This window comes from Vigna angularis, chromosome 8 (assembly GCF_016808095.1).
Source record: "Vigna angularis cultivar LongXiaoDou No.4 chromosome 8, ASM1680809v1, whole genome shotgun sequence".
Lineage (NCBI taxonomy): Eukaryota > Viridiplantae > Streptophyta > Magnoliopsida > Fabales > Fabaceae > Vigna > Vigna angularis.
The window spans coordinates 9,215,825-9,237,386 of NC_068977.1; the positions used below are offsets into that span (position 1 = coordinate 9,215,825).

Here is a 21,562-nt window from a genome sequence, read left to right on the forward strand (position 1 = left end):
TTGCTTAATCCTCTTCTCTTGCCTTGTTTTCTAAATAATTGTGTTTTTGGCTACCTTGATGTACTTTCATCAATAATCCCTTGTTTTGTAGCTAAAAATGAGCTTGGAAGACTCTCCAACAAACGATAGAACTGGACCAAGAAATTAGCACGAAGAAATGCCATCAGCAGAGCAAGAACGCTCGTCCCAGGAGAGCGGACACTCGCCAGAAGGCAGAAGAGCGGACGCTCGTCCAGAGTGGAAGCACGAGCGGACGCTCGTCCAGGAGCTGGAGGACGTTCGTCCCAGATTGAGGACGCTCGTCCAGTCAGGTGGCCGCTCGTCCAAGAGAGCGGACGTTTGTCCAGAAGGACGCTCGTCCCAGAAGCGGGCGCTCGTCCAAGAGAGGGGGACGTTCGTCCAGAGGAGAGGACGTTCGTCCAAGGCAGAGGGCGCTCGTCCAGCTAGGCAGAGGACGCTCGTCCAAATTGCAGAGAGGACGCTCGTCCAGAACGCTCGTCCCAGCCAGGAGGACGCTCGTCCAGGAAAGAGGACGCTCGGCCAGATTGAAGGACGTTCGTCCAAATGCGAGAGGCTCGCGCTCGGGCGCGAAAACAGAGGGGCGCCCGGGCGCGACTTTTCGCCAGATTTGAATTTTTGCGAGAGCTTCGCGCTCGGGCGCGACTGACAGAGGGCGCCCGGGCGCGACTTTTACTGATGTGGCAGACAACTTATTTAACCCTAAAACGCGAAGGGGAAAGGGTCTTTGGTCATTTGGAGGCGCGATTTCACTGAGAGGAGAGCTTGGAGGGCTGCTAGGGTTCGTGGGAACACTCCCTTCTTCCTCTTGGGTTCTCCTTCTTCTTCCATCTTCCATGTTGTAAGCTTTAGGGTTCTCCATGGAAATGGAGAACCAAACCCATCTTGTTGGGATTATTTGTAGCCTTCGAATTCTTGTGTAATTGTTGAATGATTTGATTATATATATGCCTTTTCTATCAATTGCTAGTATTCTTGTTTCCAATCTTAAAGCTTGCATGTAATGGGAACGTTCATGGCTTGATTTTGGGGTTTTATGGATTATGGGAACGTAAGATGAAACCCGGAACTGAAATAGGAGTCCTTGTGGGTCATTGATTCTAGGAATGGAAGATGATTCACATGTTGTCTTAGATCCCAATTCTTTAATGCGGGTTTTGCTTGTTAGATTGCCAAGGAATTGGGGTTTGATAAGGAAAACCTAGGCTCTTTCACCTAAGGAATTAGGGCTAGAGTGTTTTAGTGGATTGACTTTAGTAAATTGATAGAGATGAGACGAAATTGGTTATACACAAGAGTGCATTGGTGAAAACTAGCCTTAACAATGTCATTTCATACCATTTCTAGTCTTTTCCATTTCCAAGTGCCTTCAATACCAAAGTCCAACCTTGTAATTATGTGTGAATTTACATTCCTGCACTTGTTCTGTATATTGATGTTATGTTATTGAGTCTATATGAGTTGTTAATCGCACAATTCTCTAGTATTACGAGTCTCTTGGGAAAACGATACCCGGTCTTACCGGTTTATTACTTGAACGATTCGGTGCACTTGCCGAAATCGAGCCCAACAAGTATTTTTTGAGCTAACAAGTTTTTAGCGCCGTTGCCAAGGATTTGGGGATTGAACCCGAGTCCTAGCAACGACTAACAAGTTAAATTGGGCCTCATCAAGTTTTTGGCGCCGCTGCCGGGGACTCGTGTCAATACTAGACTTTTGTGAGGTTTCTAACTTATGTAGACTTGATTTTGTATATAGAACTAACTCTTTTGTTGTAAATAGATTTTCAGTTTTGTTTGGGCTAATTTGTGGCTTTAGCCTAGTTGTGTCTAAGTGTATGCAGGGAGATGTTCATACGAGGACTGCAGCCTCAAAAGCATCATGAAGACCCTGAGATTGAAGGAAGTTTAGGACACAAGGAGACAACTAGCTTGAGCACTACAAGCTGCCCAAAATTCTCCCTTCATTGAAGATGCTCCAAGTGCTAAGTGAAAAATGAAGAAGAAAGGGAGAAGGAAAAGAGAAAGACTAGTCACCACCACCCTTTGATGAGAGACAATGAGCTCAAGCCTAGCAAGCCAAAGTTGATCAAGAGGATTGAGTATTTAAAGATGTCAAGGTAGTGGAAGGGCTAAAAAGAAGAATTCAAGCTATGAGAGTTGATTTGGTGGCTAGAATGTGATTCAAGAGGAGTTGGTGGAAGGAGCACACCAACATCAAAATCTGCACTTCATTGAGTAATCCGTCAAGCTAATGACGTTAAACAAGCGCTTTTGGGAGGCAACCCAATTTTCTTACCCTTTTTACTAGTGTTTGTGTGATTTTTGTGTTATTTGCATTTTTGGCTTATGTTTTGCATGTTTGTGTAGTTTTGCATTTTTGTGATTTTTGAGTTTTGATGTTGTTTTTGTGGTTTGTATAAGTGTATTAGGTTAGTTTTAGCTTGTTTGGTGTGTGAGTGCATTGAATGAAGGTCTAGAACCAAAAATCACATGGTGAGTGGCCAATTTCGCAGAAATCTGCATTATGCAGAAAACTGATATGGCGCCCAAGCGCCCCCTGCTGAGGGGCGCCCGGGCGCGACCTGCACGAGGGCCATCCTGCACAAACTGACCGAGTGGCGCCCAAGCGCCCCCTGCTGAGGGACGCCCAGCACCAAAAATTCTGGTTCTGCACTTTTGTTTTTCTTGATTTATGATGAGTTTCCCATTCTTTTGCACTCTTTAACACACTCCTTTTGATGTGTTTTTATACCTTTTTGTGTTGTGGTACCTTTGGGAAGCTTAATTCTAAGACTTCCCTCTTTGTTCTTGTACTTTTGTCTTTGTTTGTTTTGGATTTCTTTGTCTTGTTTCTTTGCTTTCTTGTGCATCTTTCTTTTAGTTTGTTTTATGGATTCTTCTCTTCAGTTGTTGACTATGGGATGCTAATTTTACTTTGAGCTTTCTTGTCCAGGATAAAATTTTCCTTACGAGTATACAGGTTTGAAAACCACCATCGGCCAACCTTTGAGCTAAGTGTGAGCTGAGCACCATATGAAATGAAGATTTTGCTGCTCGTGTAGCATGGCCTGGGGGCCAGGCCCCTACTGATGGGGGAGGTGGAGCAGTTGCGGAGTATAAGCTACTGTTGGAGGAAGATGTTGCAGATGAAAGTGAAGCTAGTGTCCTACACTGCTGGAGATGCAAAGAGTCCATTTTATTCGGTTTTTCAGTTTTAATTTCAAGTTTTATTTACTTTCAGTATTTGTGTTTTTGATTTCTTTTTTGAATTGCCTTGTGGATAGTTCTTGTGCAATTGGTCTGGTGATTTGAGTGAATCATTTTCTATGCTTGAATTGAATACAAATCTGTTGTGCTTGCTCTTTATCTATGAGAATTGTTTTGAAAATCTGATTGAGATTATGTGGTTGAGCTTGTTGAACTGAGATTGTGGTTGCTTGTATCTGTTTAGATAGATGCTTGGTTTTAATTGTGATCAATATTCTTGGCATGATGTTTATCAAATTTTGGAACCTTGAGTAAACCTGTGAGATGTTGTGCCTCAGAGTTTATTGATGAATGTTATTACTTTGGAATCACAGTTGATTTTGCCTGAGTTTCTCTATTTGAATAGTTACTTGCATGTTACAAAGGATCAAGGCCATCTTGTTCTTCCACCTCTTCTACATTTTGAGCCTAAAAGCCAATGTATAACCTTTGAACCTTAAAGAAAACTTTCTCATTCCCGAAACCTTAAGCCTATTGAAAAATCATTAACCTCCTTACCTTGAGTAGAGATGAACATATATGTTAGAGTGAGGAGAATGGTCTAAGTTTGGGGGAGTTCTTGTCAAAAGGAGAGCATTGAGAAAAACAATAAGTTGAGTAAAAAGAAAGAAAAAGAAGAAAGAAGAAGAAAAGAAAGAAAAATGAATTCAATAAAAAAAAGAGTTGGGAAATAAGTTGAGAGTGGTTTATTCAATTTTGGAGAAAAAGAGATACTATGCTATATCATGAATCAAATTGTTTGTTCTCTTATCTCAAGGTGCTTTGTTGTCCAGAAAAATCAATTTTTCTTCTTAGCCCAGCCACAATACAAGCCAATCAAAGTCCTTGTGATGTAACTTGTTTGTTAATGTGTTTGAAATTGTTGAAACGAAAGGCAAAGTTGATTTGTGTAACATTGTGATAGTTGAGAGTTAGACACACATCCTTATACACCATTGTGCTTGAGTGAAACACTTTCCTTGGTGAGGATTGGTTCCATGCACTCATTGAAAACAACTTGCCATGTTTGTTGATCTATCATTTGCATCTATCTTGTGATTTTTAATTTGTGAGCACCATGATTGAAGTTTAGCTTGCTAAGACTATATTGTCTCTTGAATGTGATTTATAAGTTGAGCAAGCATGATTGATTTTGTTTATTTGATTGAAACTATGCTTGAGTTGCTAGACCATTGTGATTGAATTGTTTGCTAGGAGAAGTACTTTTGCTTGAGGACAAGCAAAGTTGTAAGTTTGGGGGTATTTTGATAAGGCTAAATTATACCATATTTTAAGCATCATTTCAATGGCAAAATCAACTCCTTTCTTACTTATAACTTGCTTAATCCTCTTCTCTTGCCTTGTTTTCTAAATAATTGTGTTTTTGGCTACCTTGATGTACTTTCATCAATAATCCCTTGTTTTGTAGCTAAAAATGAGCTTGGAAGACTCTCCAACAAACGATAGAACTGGACCAAGAAATTAGCACGAAGAAATGCCATCAGCAGAGCAAGAACGCTCGTCCCAGGAGAGCGGACGCTCGCCAGAAGGCAGAAGAGCGGACGCTCGTCCAGAGTGGAAGCACGAGCGGACGCTCGTCCAGGAGCTGGAGGACGTTCGTCCCAGATTGAGGACGCTCGTCCAGTCAGGTGGCCGCTCGTCCAAGAGAGCGGACGTTTGTCCAGAAGGACGCTCGTCCCAGAAGCGGGCGCTCGTCCAAGAGAGGGGGACGTTCGTCCAGAGGAGAGGACGTTCGTCCAAGGCAGAGGGCGCTCGTCCAGCTAGGCAGAGGACGCTCGTCCAAATTGCAGAGAGGACGCTCGTCCAGAACGCTCGTCCCAGCCAGGAGGACGCTCGTCCAGGAAAGAGGACGCTCGGCCAGATTGAAGGACGTTCGTCCAAATGCGAGAGGCTCGCGCTCGGGCGCGAAAACAGAGGGGCGCCCGGGCGCGACTTTTCGCCAGATTTGAATTTTTGCGAGAGCTTCGCGCTCGGGCGCGACTGACAGAGGGCGCCCGGGCGCGACTTTTACTGATGTGGCAGACAGCTTATTTAACCCTAAAACGCGAAGGGGAAAGGGTCTTTGGTCATTTGGAGGCGCGATTTCACTGAGAGGAGAGCTTGGAGGGCTGCTAGGGTTCGTGGGAACACTCCCTTCTTCCTCTTGGGTTCTCCTTCTTCTTCCATCTTCCATGTTGTAAGCTTTAGGGTTCTCCATGGAAATGGAGAACCAAACCCATCTTGTTGGGATTATTTGTAGCCTTCGAATTCTTGTGTAATTGTTGAATGATTTGATTATATATATGCCTTTTCTATCAATTGCTAGTATTCTTGTTTCCAATCTTAAAGCTTGCATGTAATGGGAACGTTCATGGCTTGATTTTGGGGTTTTATGGATTATGGGAACGTAAGATGAAACCCGGAACTGAAATAGGAGTCCTTGTGGGTCATTGATTCTAGGAATGGAAGATGATTCACATGTTGTCTTAGATCCCAATTCTTTAATGCGGGTTTTGCTTGTTAGATTGCCAAGGAATTGGGGTTTGATAAGGAAAACCTAGGCTCTTTCACCTAAGGAATTAGGGCTAGAGTGTTTTAGTGGATTGACTTTAGTAAATTGATAGAGATGAGACGAAATTGGTTATACACAAGAGTGCATTGGTGAAAACTAGCCTTAACAATGTCATTTCATACCATTTCTAGTCTTTTCCATTTCCAAGTGCCTTCAATACCAAAGTCCAACCTTGTAATTATGTGTGAATTTACATTCCTGCACTTGTTCTGTATATTGATGTTATGTTATTGAGTCTATATGAGTTGTTAATCGCACAATTCTCTAGTATTACGAGTCTCTTGGGAAAACGATACCCGGTCTTACCGGTTTATTACTTGAACGATTCGGTGCACTTGCCGAAATCGAGCCCAACAAGTATTTTTTGAGCTAACAAGTTTTTAGCGCCGTTGCCAAGGATTTGGGGATTGAACCCTAGTCCTAGCAACGGCTAACAAGTTAAATTGGGCCTCATCAACGTCTGGAAGCCACTGTAAAAAAATCAGCCCGATGCAACGATAAACAACTTCACAACTACGAAAACACCAGTGTAAGTTTTATGTTATGCGGGAATGACTTCTCTTCCTTTCTCTCTCACTTGGCCTTTCCCTCTCCTCAAATGACTCTAATGTGCCCTACTAATCTGACACATCTCCAGTAAAACAAAGTGAGACATAATGGTCTGCATTTTTTGGCCTATTCTCCACATAGGAAGGGAGCCTTATAACCCAACACATATATTTGTATGGAAATTCCCAAACATCATAAATTTTTCTCCCTTAACATCATAGCTTTTTCTCCCTTAGCATCAAACTCTTTGTTGGGATAACCCAATAAAACATACATATATAATACATTCATAGGAAAAACTCATCACAAATATTACATAAACTCTATGCCCATTCACACATAAACTCTTACCCAACAATAACCACAAATAATTATAATCATATACACTTATCAAAACAAGGATTATCAATCAAGATAATCAAAAATACATATAACATACAATCATAAAAAACAAAGGTATGCTTCCTCATACCTTGGCCAATTCTAAGGCTTTATCTATACTTCCAAAACACTACCAATCTTTCTTTGCACTAAGATTTTCTCGTTGCTCTTTCTCTTTTTCTCCCAAAACGTCAATCTCCTCACTTCCTCGGTTTTCTCTATTTGATTTAGAGTTTTCAGGGTTTCTAAACAAAAAAACATATCTTTCTCTATGTCTTAATATTTAAAAACAATCCAACTCTATCTCTAATATTTTCTCACTTATATACATTTTATTCTAATGTATTATAATGAGTCTATCAATAATATATTATTATTATTTATCCATAATATGTAACTATATATAATAATATCTCAATATATCATTTAAAATATCTACAATATCTAATAATAATAATAATATCTCTTTTAAATATCTAAACCCACCAAAATTATATCTCTTATTTTCTTTCAACTAGTTTTAAAATAACAACTAAATCTTCTAAAATATTTACATAATATCATTTTATTAAATATTGAGATTATTTAATTTGCATGTTTTTCCTTTCTACACCCCCTTAATTAATTTCTACACCAATTAAATAAAAGTAAAATACCTTTTTACCTCTAAGCAAAAATATAAAAAAATAAAAAAAATAACATAACAGTTATATTCTAACAAAAGTATACATTCAAGAACACTAATTTCCAGACAAAAACTCAAAGTCTCAAAATTACTTTATTTTTAAAACTCCTATTTTTATAAATCTTACAAACGTAATTAATAACTATGCTATAAAGATAAATCGGAAATAAAAATTGTGTAGAAATATGTCCTAAAAATAAGTATAAATGAAAAGATGCATGCAAATAGTTCATAACTTTTTAAATAAGACCTTGACTGATTTAAGTGATCCAATCATAAATAAGGAGAAACCTTCATATTACTCATGTATTACTGACTTAATATCTTTTTGATTTAAATTAGATTTTAGAAAATATTTTTGTTTTTAAAAATATCTTTTAGTTTTAGAAATTATTTATTATTTTAGAATTAAGAAATCAAGATTAAAATATTATAAATATTTGGTTTAAACCCTCCCTTAGTCCTCAAGTTTGTATGAAAATCTCAATTCGGTTTTCATCTGTCTCAATTGGGTCATATTTTTTGTAAAAATGAGCACATTGTATCTGTCAACACCCAATTTTGTCCGGGTAGTTTAAATACAATAAAAATGTGTGTCAAAGTTTGTGTCTTTTTTACCTTTATGTCCACTTTCATTTTATCTTCATTTTGGTTTCATTTTTCGTAATAAAAAATATAATAAATATTTTCTTTTTGATTTAATTTTATCTTTAATTCAATTTTCATTTTTATTTCACTTTCGTTTTCATTTTTGGTTTTATTCAACTTTAGTTTATTTTTCATTTTATTTATATAAAATCCCAAAATTTTAATATATTCAAAATACAAAAAAATCAAAATAACAAAAATGCAATAAAAATTAAAAAATAATAAAAATGATAAAATCAAAGAAGATTCCCACGGTTTGCAGTGGCTGTCTTACCCATTTGCTATTGCCTCCTACTTTGGCACTCACGTTCTCCATGTTAGCATCCATCACATGTTTGCTGCCCAGCTTTTCAAGAAGCGTGTCTTCACATCATGGCAGCCACCATTGGCTGCCTCCCATGCTTCAGCTTTCCAAAGGCAAGAAATATTTTCTATTCCTTCTCCCATGAGCTTTCGGGAATCTGGGCAGAAGCCACATGGGGCAAAGGTCCTTTACGAAAAGAGAGGAAAGGGCACCCGAGAGTGGGGGGTAGAAAGGAGAAGGGAGGCTACTAAAAAAAGGGGAGGGGGGATAGAAAACGGAAGAAGATAGCTACTGGAAGAGAGACCCGGAAGCTACTGAAAAAGCTTGAAAGAAAAGGGGAGGCTGAAAAAGAGCAAAGACGAGGAAACTACACTGAGAAGTTACAGAAAGCTTCAAGAGGTGTGTGCTTAAACTGTGTTCATATGATGTTGAAAATGCATGTCTACGTACTTAAGCTACTGAAATGCATGGTTTTATATATTATTATTGAGTGCAATATCTACCAATTCTCGGTTCAATCACAACAAAAATACAAGGCCAAGGCCGAAACTTCTCGTCATTTATGCTTCCCTCCATTCATCTCTTTCAATATATTTCACTCATCACACGGCCATTGTAACCACCATATTGGTAGCCAAGGCACAGTGCCACCCATATCCAGCCATCGTGAAGCTGAACGCAACCCATCATTCCACCACAACCATTTCACAATCTCAGACCAACCCACTTCACTATCATCGTCTACCTCTGACCTCACCACCTCCAGCACCGGACCTGCAAACAACCAAACCCGTGAACCACCACATCACCACCATTCAACCCAATCTCACCGTCCTCATCATCTCCTTCTACGTTCAACCTCCCTGCCACCACGACACACATCTTCTTCCTCTCCTCCAACCACGGCAGCTACCATCACCAGCCAACCTTCACCTCCCAACTTCATCTTCCCTTGTGCCCCAATCACGGTGAACAAAGCATGGCCACTGTAAGCCACCACCGCGAGTCACCACTGGACTGACCCCCCACCTCAGCTCATCTGCAACCCAAACCCACTCCGCCTTCACCTCACCACCGTAAGCCATCATCGTCTTCCCCGCTTTCGCTGCCTCAAACCACTTCCACCATCTTCATATTCACTTCATCACCTTCAACTGCCGCAAGCCACCGTGAAGCTTCCATCACGCACCACCACGTTAAAACTCTGCTCATGTAGTAGTCTCCATCGCAGCCTCATCCACCGCCACACAAACTCACCATTTCCTCCTCAATATATGCTTCTTCGTAACCCCATTCTCTTCCGCCATCTTCATCCCTTACCACGCGTCACTGCACCACCACCAACCATCACCAATCTTCATTTTCATCTTTCCCTCATCTTCACCCGCGAACCCGCTGCCACCACTGCTGCTGCTACTCCGAAGTTGTTGTCGTTCTCATCCTCATCTCTGCATGCAACCGCCGCTGTCATCACCACTCTAAAGCTGCCACCTTCTTCAACTTCGCTGCTGCGTCGCGCTGTCGCTGCCGGCTTCCTCGCCACAACCGCATCGACGAAACTCCTGCCGCTGCCTCCGCTCAACCCCACTCTCGCGCCACCGAGAGTGCATGCAATCATTCCATCCGCGCTTCTCCATCCATATCGCGCCACCAGCAGCGCCAGTCGCCGTGAATCTCTCCACTATGGCCACTCCACCGTCGTACCACCTTAGTTTCGATCCTCACTCGCTCCGCTTCAGGCGCCATAGCTGCTGTCGCGTCGCCGCGGACTCCGCATCTCATCACCGTAACTCGCCCATTTCTCTCCGTCGCATCGTCACCCAAACCTTCACAGAGCCACCGCGAACCGTTGTCGCCCGCCACCAAGTTGACCACCACCACCACCTCTGAACCTAGCCGCCGGGGATGAAGAAAGAAAATGTCCTTGGCTGTTGGCTGATCTGAGAATGAGAAGAAATGTTTCTCCAGAATGAGAGAAAGGTGTTGGACCGGCAAAGAGAAGGAAAGGGCTTGGCCCGCTACAATTGAAGAAAGCCAAGGATTTGGGCCTTGGGTCATTTCCTTTCTTACACCCGAATCTTCCATACACACCCCTGATAGTTGGCAGAGAATTCTCCCTCTGTTTAGCCCATTTCATTGCATAATAAAAATTAAAAAAATTAAAGACATAAAATCATAAAATCCAAAAATAGTTTTTCAAGCTTTTATTGTTTGTTTCTAAAAATAAAATAAAAATATAAAAATTACAAAAATATGTCTTTAGAATTTTTATTGTTTTGTTTTGCTTTCAGAAAAAGAAGAGAAAAATATAAAAATATAAAATTGCAAAAAAAAACAGGTGTTAGCTTTTGAACTTATCTTTCTTCATCAAATTATATCAAAAATACCAAAAATACAAAATATTCAAAAATCTCAAAAATATGAAATCATCAATCAAAGAACCTGAGCCAGAACTACGTAAGCCTTGATTCTCCACCAAAAGTGGAGATACGTAGGACCAAGGCAATGCCTTGTCAGGTTCATTCCTCCCAAAAATCTAAATTTTCCCTTAATATCCAAATTAAATCAAAAACCAATTTCTAAGAAGATTTCCAAGAAGAATTCAAATAGAGTTGTATGAAGAACTACGTAACCCTGATTTCTCATGATGAATGAGAATACGTAGGAGCAAGGTTCATCCTTGTCTGGCTCCCTAAAAACAAAAAACATTTTTGTTTCATCTGAATTTGTCTTGTACGATTGTTTCAATTTGTCTTGTACTGTTATTTTCGGGGAAAATAACCATTTCTGAAAACCACATCAAACTTTGCACGTTTAGTTAAAGGTACTGTCTTCGGACAGGCGTTGTAGGGTGCTAATACCTTCCCTACACGTAACCGACTCCCGAGCCCAAATCTCTGATTTTGCAGACCATGCCTTACTTTTATGGTTTTTCTGTAGTTTTCCAGAATAAACTACGGTGGCGACTCCAAACTCTGATTTTTCAAACTAAACTTATTTTTAAGAGTCTCGCCGACCTCCCGTCGCGATCCCGGTTGCGACAGTACCTTAACCGTTAAGTGGTGTGAAACAGTGTTAAGTAAAAACCACGCGGTGCACAAAAAATGTGGTGATGTGTATTGATGACTTACGTGGGCTGTTTTGATTAAATAAATAGTGCTGATGTGGCATAAGTACCCTTTATTTAGTTTAGGTATATAAGAATTAGGGATTTAAAATTGGAATTGGGGATTTGATTTCGTTGTTGCGAGACGAAGTGGAGGACGATCAAGAACTCCAATCTTGGAGAAGACGAAGACAATCCAACCGATAGTTGACGCGAACTAAGGTAAGGTATTTCGTTTCGTCTTTGGTTTTCTGTTTGAACGCATAAATGGATTTTTTCTTTTACGAACATGTGCGTCTTCAACAAATGGGTTTTTGTCTTGGTCTGTAACAATTTTTATAATGATTTGTGGTCCCCATTTTTCATGTTGAATTGTTACATTGTAGTTTATTCATTGTGGTCCCGAATTTTGTTTGTTGATTTGTTTATCAGCTTTTGTGGTCCCCTGTGTGTGAGTGTTCCGTTAGTGGGGATGTTACTTTGTTCCCTATCCCCCTGTCTGTGTCAGTGTGAGTGTTTAGTTAGTGAGTGAGTGTTCCCGTAGTGGTAGGACTGTAATATTCGAAAGATTTGTTAACCCCCATAATGTACAGGTTATAAAAGCAACTTGTTCATATGGATGATGAACGTATTAAGGCGGTGGTCCACCATTGTGGAGATTTTTTCAGTGATGATAATGGACAGTTAAAATTTGAAGGAGAGAGAGCATAATGGTCTTGTGATCCAGACTTGTGGAACTATTTTGGCATAGTAGCCTCAGTCAAAGAATTAGGTCATATGGACATCAAAGAATTATGGTACGGTCTAGGAGGTCAGTCTGTGGACCCAGATAGGTTAGAATTATTAACTGATGATAGGGGTGCCATGCACATGTTGAACATTGCTAGGTGAAATGATGAAGTTCATTTGTATGTGGTTCATAATATGATGGAACCGGAAATAATAGAAATGATTGATTGGGTTGGTAGTGAAATTGATGATGAAGGTGATGTTGCAACACAAGTGGAGGAGGTTCAGGTTGTTGGTGATGGTCAACTTGGAACAGAAATGGTGGAGGGTGAGGGGGATGCCCATGAGGGTGATGGTGAGGTCTATACTGAAGTTGGAACAGAAATGGTGGAGGGTGAGGGGGATGCCCATGAGGGTGATGGTCAGGATCATACTGCAGTAGGAACAAAAATGGTTGAGGGTTAGGGTGATGCCCATGAGGGTGAAGGTGATGGGTATCAGGGTGATGTTGAGGATCATAGTGATGTTAGTACAAAAATGGTTGAGGGTGAGGGTGATGCTGTAACACCCTAAATAATTTAAAGGTATTACTAGTAATAGAACTAAATGAATTAGATATCTGATATAAATAACCACACTTTATTTCAAATCAACCAAAGCAAAATTCCAAACTTACAAATTTTAAACATTATAATATTCATCAATCAACATAGATTCGAAATTAAACTTACAAATTTTACACAACATATTTTTCCAATACAAATTTATTCCTTTTACAAAAATCCCTGACGTTTTTCCCAGCATGTCTCTCATCATCTCTAAGCTTTATCAACCACATCTGCAACATTATCTGCTCACGTATAACATGAGTTATACGATCATAGCACAAACAAATAAGAGTAAGCTAACCATAACAATCATTAAACTTATTTATAATATACAATTTCATCATATATTAACACAATTATCCCAATATCATTAATTCATTTTTCCTTAACTCCTTCAAAATCATCCTTCCCGTTTTCATAAATCTAACGAGTATACTATGCTTACTCATGAAGCCTTATGGTCAGACCGCTCTCTGCCTGCTTCCTTAAACCTTACCCGTATACTCTGTTTTACTTTCCGAAGCCTCATGGTCAGACCGCCCTCTGCCTGCTTCTATAAGATTTATGAGCAATATGTTTATGTCAAAGCCTTATGGTCAGACCGCTCTCTGCCTGCTTCTATAAACCTCATGTCTTACATCAAGGTCTCCTGATATAAACCAAATATACTACTCCCGGTAGTCAACATCATTTCATAATTAATAATTTATTTTATTTACCTCAACATTTCCAACCTCAATAAATCATATATTTTCATCCACCTAACTCAATTTTTGTTCATTCTCTGATCATAATTTGATAATAGCCCATTTTAGTATTAATATTAAAAATAAAATAAACCTATTATCAGATATCATACTCTTATTAAAGTCTAGTCTTTCCCATAACAAGTATAAACTCCACATAATTTCCACCAATCAAAAATTATAGATCAGCCAAAATACATCAACATGTATTAGGAACTACTTATCTAAATTTTAGGTTAATCTAATGGTTAACTAGGTAGAGATTAAAATTTATACAATTTGAAAACACAATTCAATTGGGTTGTTGACTCTATCAAAATTTGAAGAATTAATTTCTTCAAGTTCAGATATCTAGTTACAAGTTTGAGTAGTCAAAATATAATAATATATTTCTGAATCAAAAAAAAATTCAATTTAATTTATCGGTAAGAGGAGGGAGAATTTAGATTTTCTTGATATAAGTTGGAGATAGAAATAAAGTGATGATCATTCTACCCAAAATTATAATATTATTTCCTCTAAGTAAAATTGTCAAATTAAAGATCCTAACAGTTAAAGTTAATTTCGATGTCTTATAAACTGTATAATAAATTTCTAGATTGATTTAACGCTAGACTAATTAGCAATTAAAGTTTTACTAAGAGATAAAAAAAATAAAAGAAATGATCAAGGTTGTAAATTTCATCATTTGATTAAGTATTTACTCCCAAAATCTTATAATTTTACTTATTCAATATAATAAAATGTATTCATCACAGATTCCATATAACATGAATGTATCGGAAAATAAATTAATAATAATAAAATATCATAATGTAAACATTTTGGGTAACTAAGAAATTGAATCTCGCATAGCCGGTTAGACAACTTCTTATCCTTCCAAGAATTTAAGAGAAAAATAAACAGAATAAAAGTCTTGTGGAAACAAGAAGTTGAATCTGGCATAGCCGGTTAGACAACTTCTAATCCTTCCAAAAAATACAAGAGAATATAAACATAATAAAACTGCTGGGGAAACAAGAAGTTGAATCTGGCAGAGCCGGTTAGACAACTTCTAATCCTTCCAGAAAATATAAGAGAATATAAACATAATAAAACTGCTGGGGAAACAAGAAGTTGAATCTGACAGAGCCGGTTAGACAACTTCTAATCCTTCCAGAAAATATAAGAGAATATAAACATAATAAAACTGTTGGGGAAACAAGAAGTTTAATCTGGCAGAGCCGGTTAGACAACTTCTAATCCTTCCAAAAATACAATAAAAATAAATAAGGAAAGCAATAAAAAGTTTGGGGAAACAAGAAGTTGAATCTGGCAGAGCCGGTTAGACAACTTCTAATCCATCCAAAAATACAAAAAGAAACAACTAATAACATACAAATGGCATGACATAATCAACATCACATTTTACAACTAATACACTTGGATCTCATCACAGAAGCATATCTTCATTCAAAATTCAAGATCATACAGAAACAAGATACTTCATATTCAATATTTAAAATCATACAAAAGCAAAACATTACATATTCAAGATTTAAGGTAATACAAAACAAAAGACTCAAGGGTAGCTTCTCAAACATTTATTCCAAACTTGATCCCCTCCTTAGAAATCGTTCCCCGAAAATTTCCAGAATGTCCCCTTTGCAACTAAAAATTCCTCGCACTCTCTTCTCTCAAAATTTCTCTAAGTATTTGGTGTAAATTTTCAGCCTTCACCCCTTGGCTATTTATAACCAAAAATTGTACTATTCATTTTTACTATTCATTTTTCTATTCATTTTACTATTACAAAAATAATTTTTTATTCACAATTTGGTGGATTCTGATCTCTTATGACTCAAGGCAATGTGGAATACTTATCCCTTCCATTTTTTTTATTATTCACTTTTTACTATTCATTTTTTTTTAATAATCTAGTATATGAATTACAAATATTTTCAAAGGTCTTACAATCTCCCTAACAACAAAAATTTTTGTTCTCGAAAATTATCTATTTAACAAAAGAGATATGGATATTCTTTTATCATAAATTCTTCTAATTCCCAAGTCATTTCCTGTGTGTCTTCATTCCAAAGTACATTTTGATGATGTTGGTAAATGTGTTACAAAGTTCATCGAAATACTGTCCCACTTCCATTGAGGAATGTCTAGCTGTTGTAACATCCCTCCTGGTTTTTTATGCTCCACTTTTGCCTTTTGACACACCAAGCAAGCTGCCACATCCCTCTTCATCCCATTCCACCAAAATGACTCCTTCAGGTCCTTATACATCTTAGTCATACCTGGATGTATGCTAAGACAAATTTTATGACCTTTTTCCAAAATTAGACGCTTCAACATAGTCTTTGCAAGTATACACACTCTGTTCTTATATCGAAGAATGCCATCTTTACTTAGAACGAACTCCTTGGCTTGATCAGTGCCCAACAACCTGATCTTTTGCTGCAACTCTTGATCCATTAACTGCTCAACCTTTACTTGTTCTAAGAAGTCACTAGTGATTATCAAATGACCACACTATATATGATCTGGGGTCAACTGTAACCCCAAGTTCATATCACGTAACTTTTCTATCAGTTCTAATTCCTTCATCATCAGTGTTGTTATCTGCGCATGTCTCCTACTCAATGCATCTGCCACCACATTGGCTTTTCCTGGGTGATATAAAAGTTCGAAGTCATAGTCTTTCATATATTTCATCCATCTTTTTTACCAGCAAGACAGGAGCTCCCCATTGAGACGCACTTGGACGGATAAACTTCTTCTCCAAGAGATCTTCGATTTGCTTTTTCAACTCCGTTAGTTCGGCAGGAGCCATTCTGTATGGAGCCATAGACACTGGGCCAGCTCCTGCCACTAGATTTATTGTGAAATCCATCTCTCGACTAGGGGGTAAGCCTGGTACTTCTTCTGGAAAAACATCAACAAATTCTTCTATCACTGGTATCCTGATGATTTGTTCTTCAGTAGTCTCTCTTTTCTCCTGAGCTAACATTACATAACAAGTAGCTCCATCTTTGATATCCTTCGAAACGACTCGAGTTGGGCTTAGTTCTAAATCATTCAAATTTAGAAACTCTATCTTTTGTTTCCCGCAGTCAATAAGAACGTGATTGGCTGTCAACCAATCCATTCCTAAAATAATGTTTAGATTTTGAAGGGGTAAGCAGATCAAGTTCACTTTGAACTTGCGTCCTGCAATTTGGATCGGGCATCCGACACAAATTGAACTGGTCGTAATTGGTCTCGATGGTGGTGTAGAAACTACTAATTCACACCCTAGATCACACATTGGTAATCCGAGTCTTTTCAAACATGCTAGGGATATAAAAGAGTGTGTGGCTCCAGAATCAAACAAAACATATACATATTCTTCTAGCAACATACATGTGTGAGATTAATGTACCTGGCTTAGTAGCCTCTTCCGCCGACATTGCAAACACTCTTCCTGTTGCCCGAGGTTTTATTTCAGCAGAATCTTGTTGTTGTGGTTCACACACTTTCTTTTTCCTTGGACAAACATTAGCAAAGTTTCCCGGATCATTGTAGATGAAACATCTCTTCCCTTCAACTCTTTGTCCAATATGTTTAGGGTAGTCACTTTTGAAATGTGCTCCTCCACACTCAAAACACTTCACTGTTCCTCGATAGGAAAGTTGTGGTCTTTCATAAGGATTTTTGTTGAATTTCATTGAAGATTCTCCCTTTGAAGGTCTAGAAACCCTATTCGGATCAACCTCCAACAATTTTATCATTCTGACGAGGGCGAGGAGTGATCGCTGGTGCAAAGCGTCACGGACAATGAGCGGCTCCTGGCAGGCTTCCAGTGGAAGGGGTACATGGACGAATCAGACATACACCGGAATGAGAGGGATCTGGAGACTGTATAGATATGGGACTATACAGTTGAAAGATAGCTTAAAGGAATTGATTTGGCTACTCATATCACCAAAATGCATTTGCTTTTCGGTAGCCTGACCCATAAGAACTCCATGGTTAAGCGTGCTTAGCCTGGAGCAATTTAGGGATGGGTGACCTTCTGGGAAGTTTTCTCAGAAAGTGTGCGAGTGAGGACAAAGCACACTGGAAAACCAAGTGGTATGAGTGGCTATCAGAGAACTTGATTAGTGTAGTAGAGATTTCAATGTAAAGTTGATGACTTCAAAGTGGTTGAGTCAAAGGAGAGAAAACCCTACAATGAAGGTCATGGACATTAGGGACAAAGTCACTAGGAAATGGAATGTAGGAATTTCAAGAAATATGGATTTTAGGGCAAGAGCAATGGCAAAAGATAAGGTTGAAGGGTCATTCAAAGATCAATATACAAGACTTCATGATTATGGTCATGAGCTGCTGAAAACAAATCCAGGTACAACAGTACAAATTAAAGTTGATAACATTAATGGTGAGGTCATATTCCAAAGATTTTATGCATGCTTGAAGGCATGCAAGGATAGCTTCATTTGTTGTAGACCTATTATTGGCTTGGATGGATGCTTTTTGAAAGGTAAGTATGGAGGGGAGTTACTAACAGCAGTGGGAAGAGATGAAATTGGCCAAATGTTGCCCATAGCATATGCTGTTGTTGAGGTAGAAAACAAAGACTCCTGGTGGGGCAGCTGTATGTGTAGGATTCACATTTATTTCAAACCAACAAAATGTCAGTCAATGTTCAATATGTTGTACATATAACTAAATATATTTATTAAACAAATGTTAAGTATAATATCTTCAATATGTCAGAGTCTTTTGCCAGCTATCCAAGATCTTATACCTGGTGTAGAACAAAGATTTTGTGTTAGGCATTTATATTCAAACTTCAGAAAAACATTTCCTGGAAAAAACCTTAAACATCTCATGTGGAGGGCAGCAACAGCCACACACCCACAACAATGGGAGGCTGAAATGAGGAATATTAAAGACATCAATTTAGACGCATTTAAATATCTCCTTACCATCCCACCTAGGTATGTATTAAGTCTTATAATTATTTAAATATTTGCTTGCCATGACACATACTTGACTACTTATATTCATTTATCCCAAGTTTTGGTCAAGATCTAGATTCACCTCTAGATCACAATGTGACACTCTTGTCAACAACATGTGTGAGGGCTTTAATAGTGTGCTAGTTGATAGTAGGTCTAAGCCTATTATTAGCATGTTAGAAGACATAAGGGTTTACATAATGAAGAGATGGGCTGCCAACAGGACAAAGATGACATCATATCAAGGTTCAATCTGCCCCAAGGTTTTTAACAGATTTCAGAATGAGTCCTGGTTAACTAGATATTGGTTACCAAGGTAACTTTTATGATGTGTGTTTCCTTTCATGTTAAGTAAATTTCCAATTATATTGATCCATCTAATTGTGTTCTGAATTGTGTATTACATACAAGTGGTCAAGAGAAAAATTATTTGAAGTGAAACATCTTTCACAATTTGTTGAGCATTTTGTTGTGAATGTTGACAACATGAACTGCACATGTAGAAAATGGGCAATTACTGGCATTCTGTATACTCATGCCATCACTGCAATGAAATTTTTGAATATAAATGCAGAAGAATACATTGGGCACTGGTTTAGAAATTCTACCTATGAAGAGACTTACAACACAATAATTAACCCTATCAATGAACAACATGTCTGGGATGTTACACCCTATTCAGATATATTACCATCAAAGAAGAGGGTAATGCCAAGAAGGCCCAAGAAGAAACGAAGATTAGAGGATTGGGAGTTGAAGAAGAATAACAGTGAATTAAGAAAGGGTGGGCAGAAGAAAAGATGTGCCATGTGCAAAGAACTTGGACACAACAGAAAAGGTTGTCCACAAAGACCTCCAACAGTAGAGGTTCCTACTGCCCAATCTGTAGAAGTCACCCAACCTCCACCAACAAATGTTCCAATAACTCAAGAGTCACCAAACAACTATGCCTTTATCTGATGAATGATGTGATGAATGATCTAATGTACTGAACTTATTTATATTTTGTATTTTGGATGAATGATGTATTTTGGATATGTAAGACAATGTTGTTATCATTTTGAACAGGTTTTGTTATGATGTAAGACAATGTTTGTGGTTATGAGAAAGTGATTATTGCCCAATTTCGTTATCACTCATCAACTTTATTGGTCATTGCTTTATGATGTTTCTCATTATTCCACTTAGTCATGATTTTGCTTTATGATTATTCCACTTAAAGTAACAATATAATTAAATGAAATTAAATCACACACATTATCACTGTAATAACTCACCTTCATTAATAAAACAGACATTACATATAAGCCAAGTTTCAAGTCTGATCACAGATGACACAACATCAACCAACTTTCACCAACATTGTTAATACAATTACATTCAAAACAAATATGACAAAGATCATCCCCACTAACAATTTCAACCACTTATCCAACTTAACTAAACTTTTCTCTATAAAACCCAGTCTGATCTTTTCACCATATGTTTCTTCCATCTCCAACACACTGTCTTCCATGCTCATCACACCCACTTCTTCATTTCTTACACTACCAATCCTTTCTTCTACATTCAACCCATTTCCTTCATTTCCTTCTTCAATGCACCATTCAAAGAAGTTGCAACCAACAAATTCTCCACTCCCACCCTGTTCAAAAACAACACACACTCCTTCGTCAAAACCCAAATAAATAGACATAGATTTATGGTTATATCAAACTCACCTTGAAGTTAGGGCAACCCCAGAATTTTTTCCCCTTGTTTTTAGGGGTTCTCGCAATACGGAACACTGCATTACGACCACAGAAGCATGTTGGTTTTCCACCCAACCTCCTAACACTGTCACTACTGTGTTGCATGGCCAAACCCAAACACTTGCAAGAGGAAGATGAACGAGACATCCTTACCACCACCTCAACACCATAGTGCTTGCCGAAAACATAAGACAGCAGGTGTGCTTCGCCGAAAGACGAAAGACGTTCCTCCTCTTCTTCCCCAACATGAAAATATACTTTGGATGAGAGGGGATGCCCTTAAATGTTAGGGCTTGGTACGCCACTTGGATAAAACACAAGACACGCTCAATTTTAGTGCACAATGCCATGTCGCTAAATGAAAACATACAGTTCATATCAATTTAACGCCGTTTCACACCACTTAACAGTTAGAGTACAATGTGCTCATTTTTACAAAAAATGTGACCCAATTGAGACAGATGAAAAAACGATGACCGAATTGGAATTTCCATACAAACTTGAGGACCAAGGGAGGGTTTAAACCTAAATATTTTTATATTTTATATTTTGTTACATTTTGTTATATATATATATATATATATATATATATATATATATATATATATATATATGAACAAAATAAAATAATTAGTTTCTTCCTATAACATATCTTTTTTATCTATTATATATTTCATATCTATCATATTTTTATAGTTGCTAAAAATTCCCAACACCCATAATATTCCATATTATAATTATATGATCCTAATATTTTATATTGTAATTATATGAATCTTAAAGTTTTATAAGTCTACATCGCAATTAAGTTCACCTCAAACTTTTCATATCGAAATAGCATAATTAAATGAATGTATATTATAATAGATTTTAAAAAAAATTAACAAAATAAGAAAATAATATTAATAATATATATTTTTGTTTTAGTATACTACAAAAATATATTTATATACTTAATTAGTAATTTTGACTCTATATTTACACTATAAGAAAATGTTGTTTTAGAAACTAAATTATTGGTAAGTAAAATGATAAAATTAGTCACTAATTGAATTAATGGCCAATTTAAAGTTGTCATAAGTAGCTAAAACATTAATGACTATGATAACTACCAATTTTTAGTTTCTAATTTATAAATTAATTTAGTAACTAAATATATAAAACCAATTTAGCAACCAATTATTTTAAACCCAACTTAGCAACCAAATATATAAAAATTAATTTAA

At 37.7% G+C, this 21,562-nt stretch overlaps 1 protein-coding gene across 1 annotated transcript; it reads left to right on the forward strand.

Moving 5' to 3' along the window:
- The first annotated feature begins 17,794 nt into the window (after positions 1-17,794).
- LOC108344468 (uncharacterized) lies at positions 17,795-19,545 on the forward strand. The gene is made up of 4 exons (XM_017582908.1): positions 17,795-18,187; positions 18,341-18,564; positions 18,662-18,901; positions 19,089-19,545. The coding sequence occupies exons 1-4, from the start codon at positions 17,795-17,797 to the stop codon at positions 19,543-19,545; spliced, it is 1,314 nt and encodes a 437-aa protein (XP_017438397.1).
- Positions 19,546-21,562: the final 2,017 nt, after the last annotated feature.

Bases quoted from the DNA above. Each gene is read 5' to 3' on its own strand.
- LOC108344468 (XM_017582908.1), top strand. From the start codon at position 17,795: ATGAAGGTCATGGACATTAGGGACAAAGTCACTAGGAAATGGAATGTA. The intron at 18,565-18,661 runs GTATGTATTAAG...GTCAAGATCTAG, and splicing joins CTCCTTACCATCCCACCTAG to ATTCACCTCTAGATCACAAT. The intron at 18,902-19,088 runs GTAACTTTTATG...CTGCACATGTAG, and splicing joins ACTAGATATTGGTTACCAAG to AAAATGGGCAATTACTGGCA.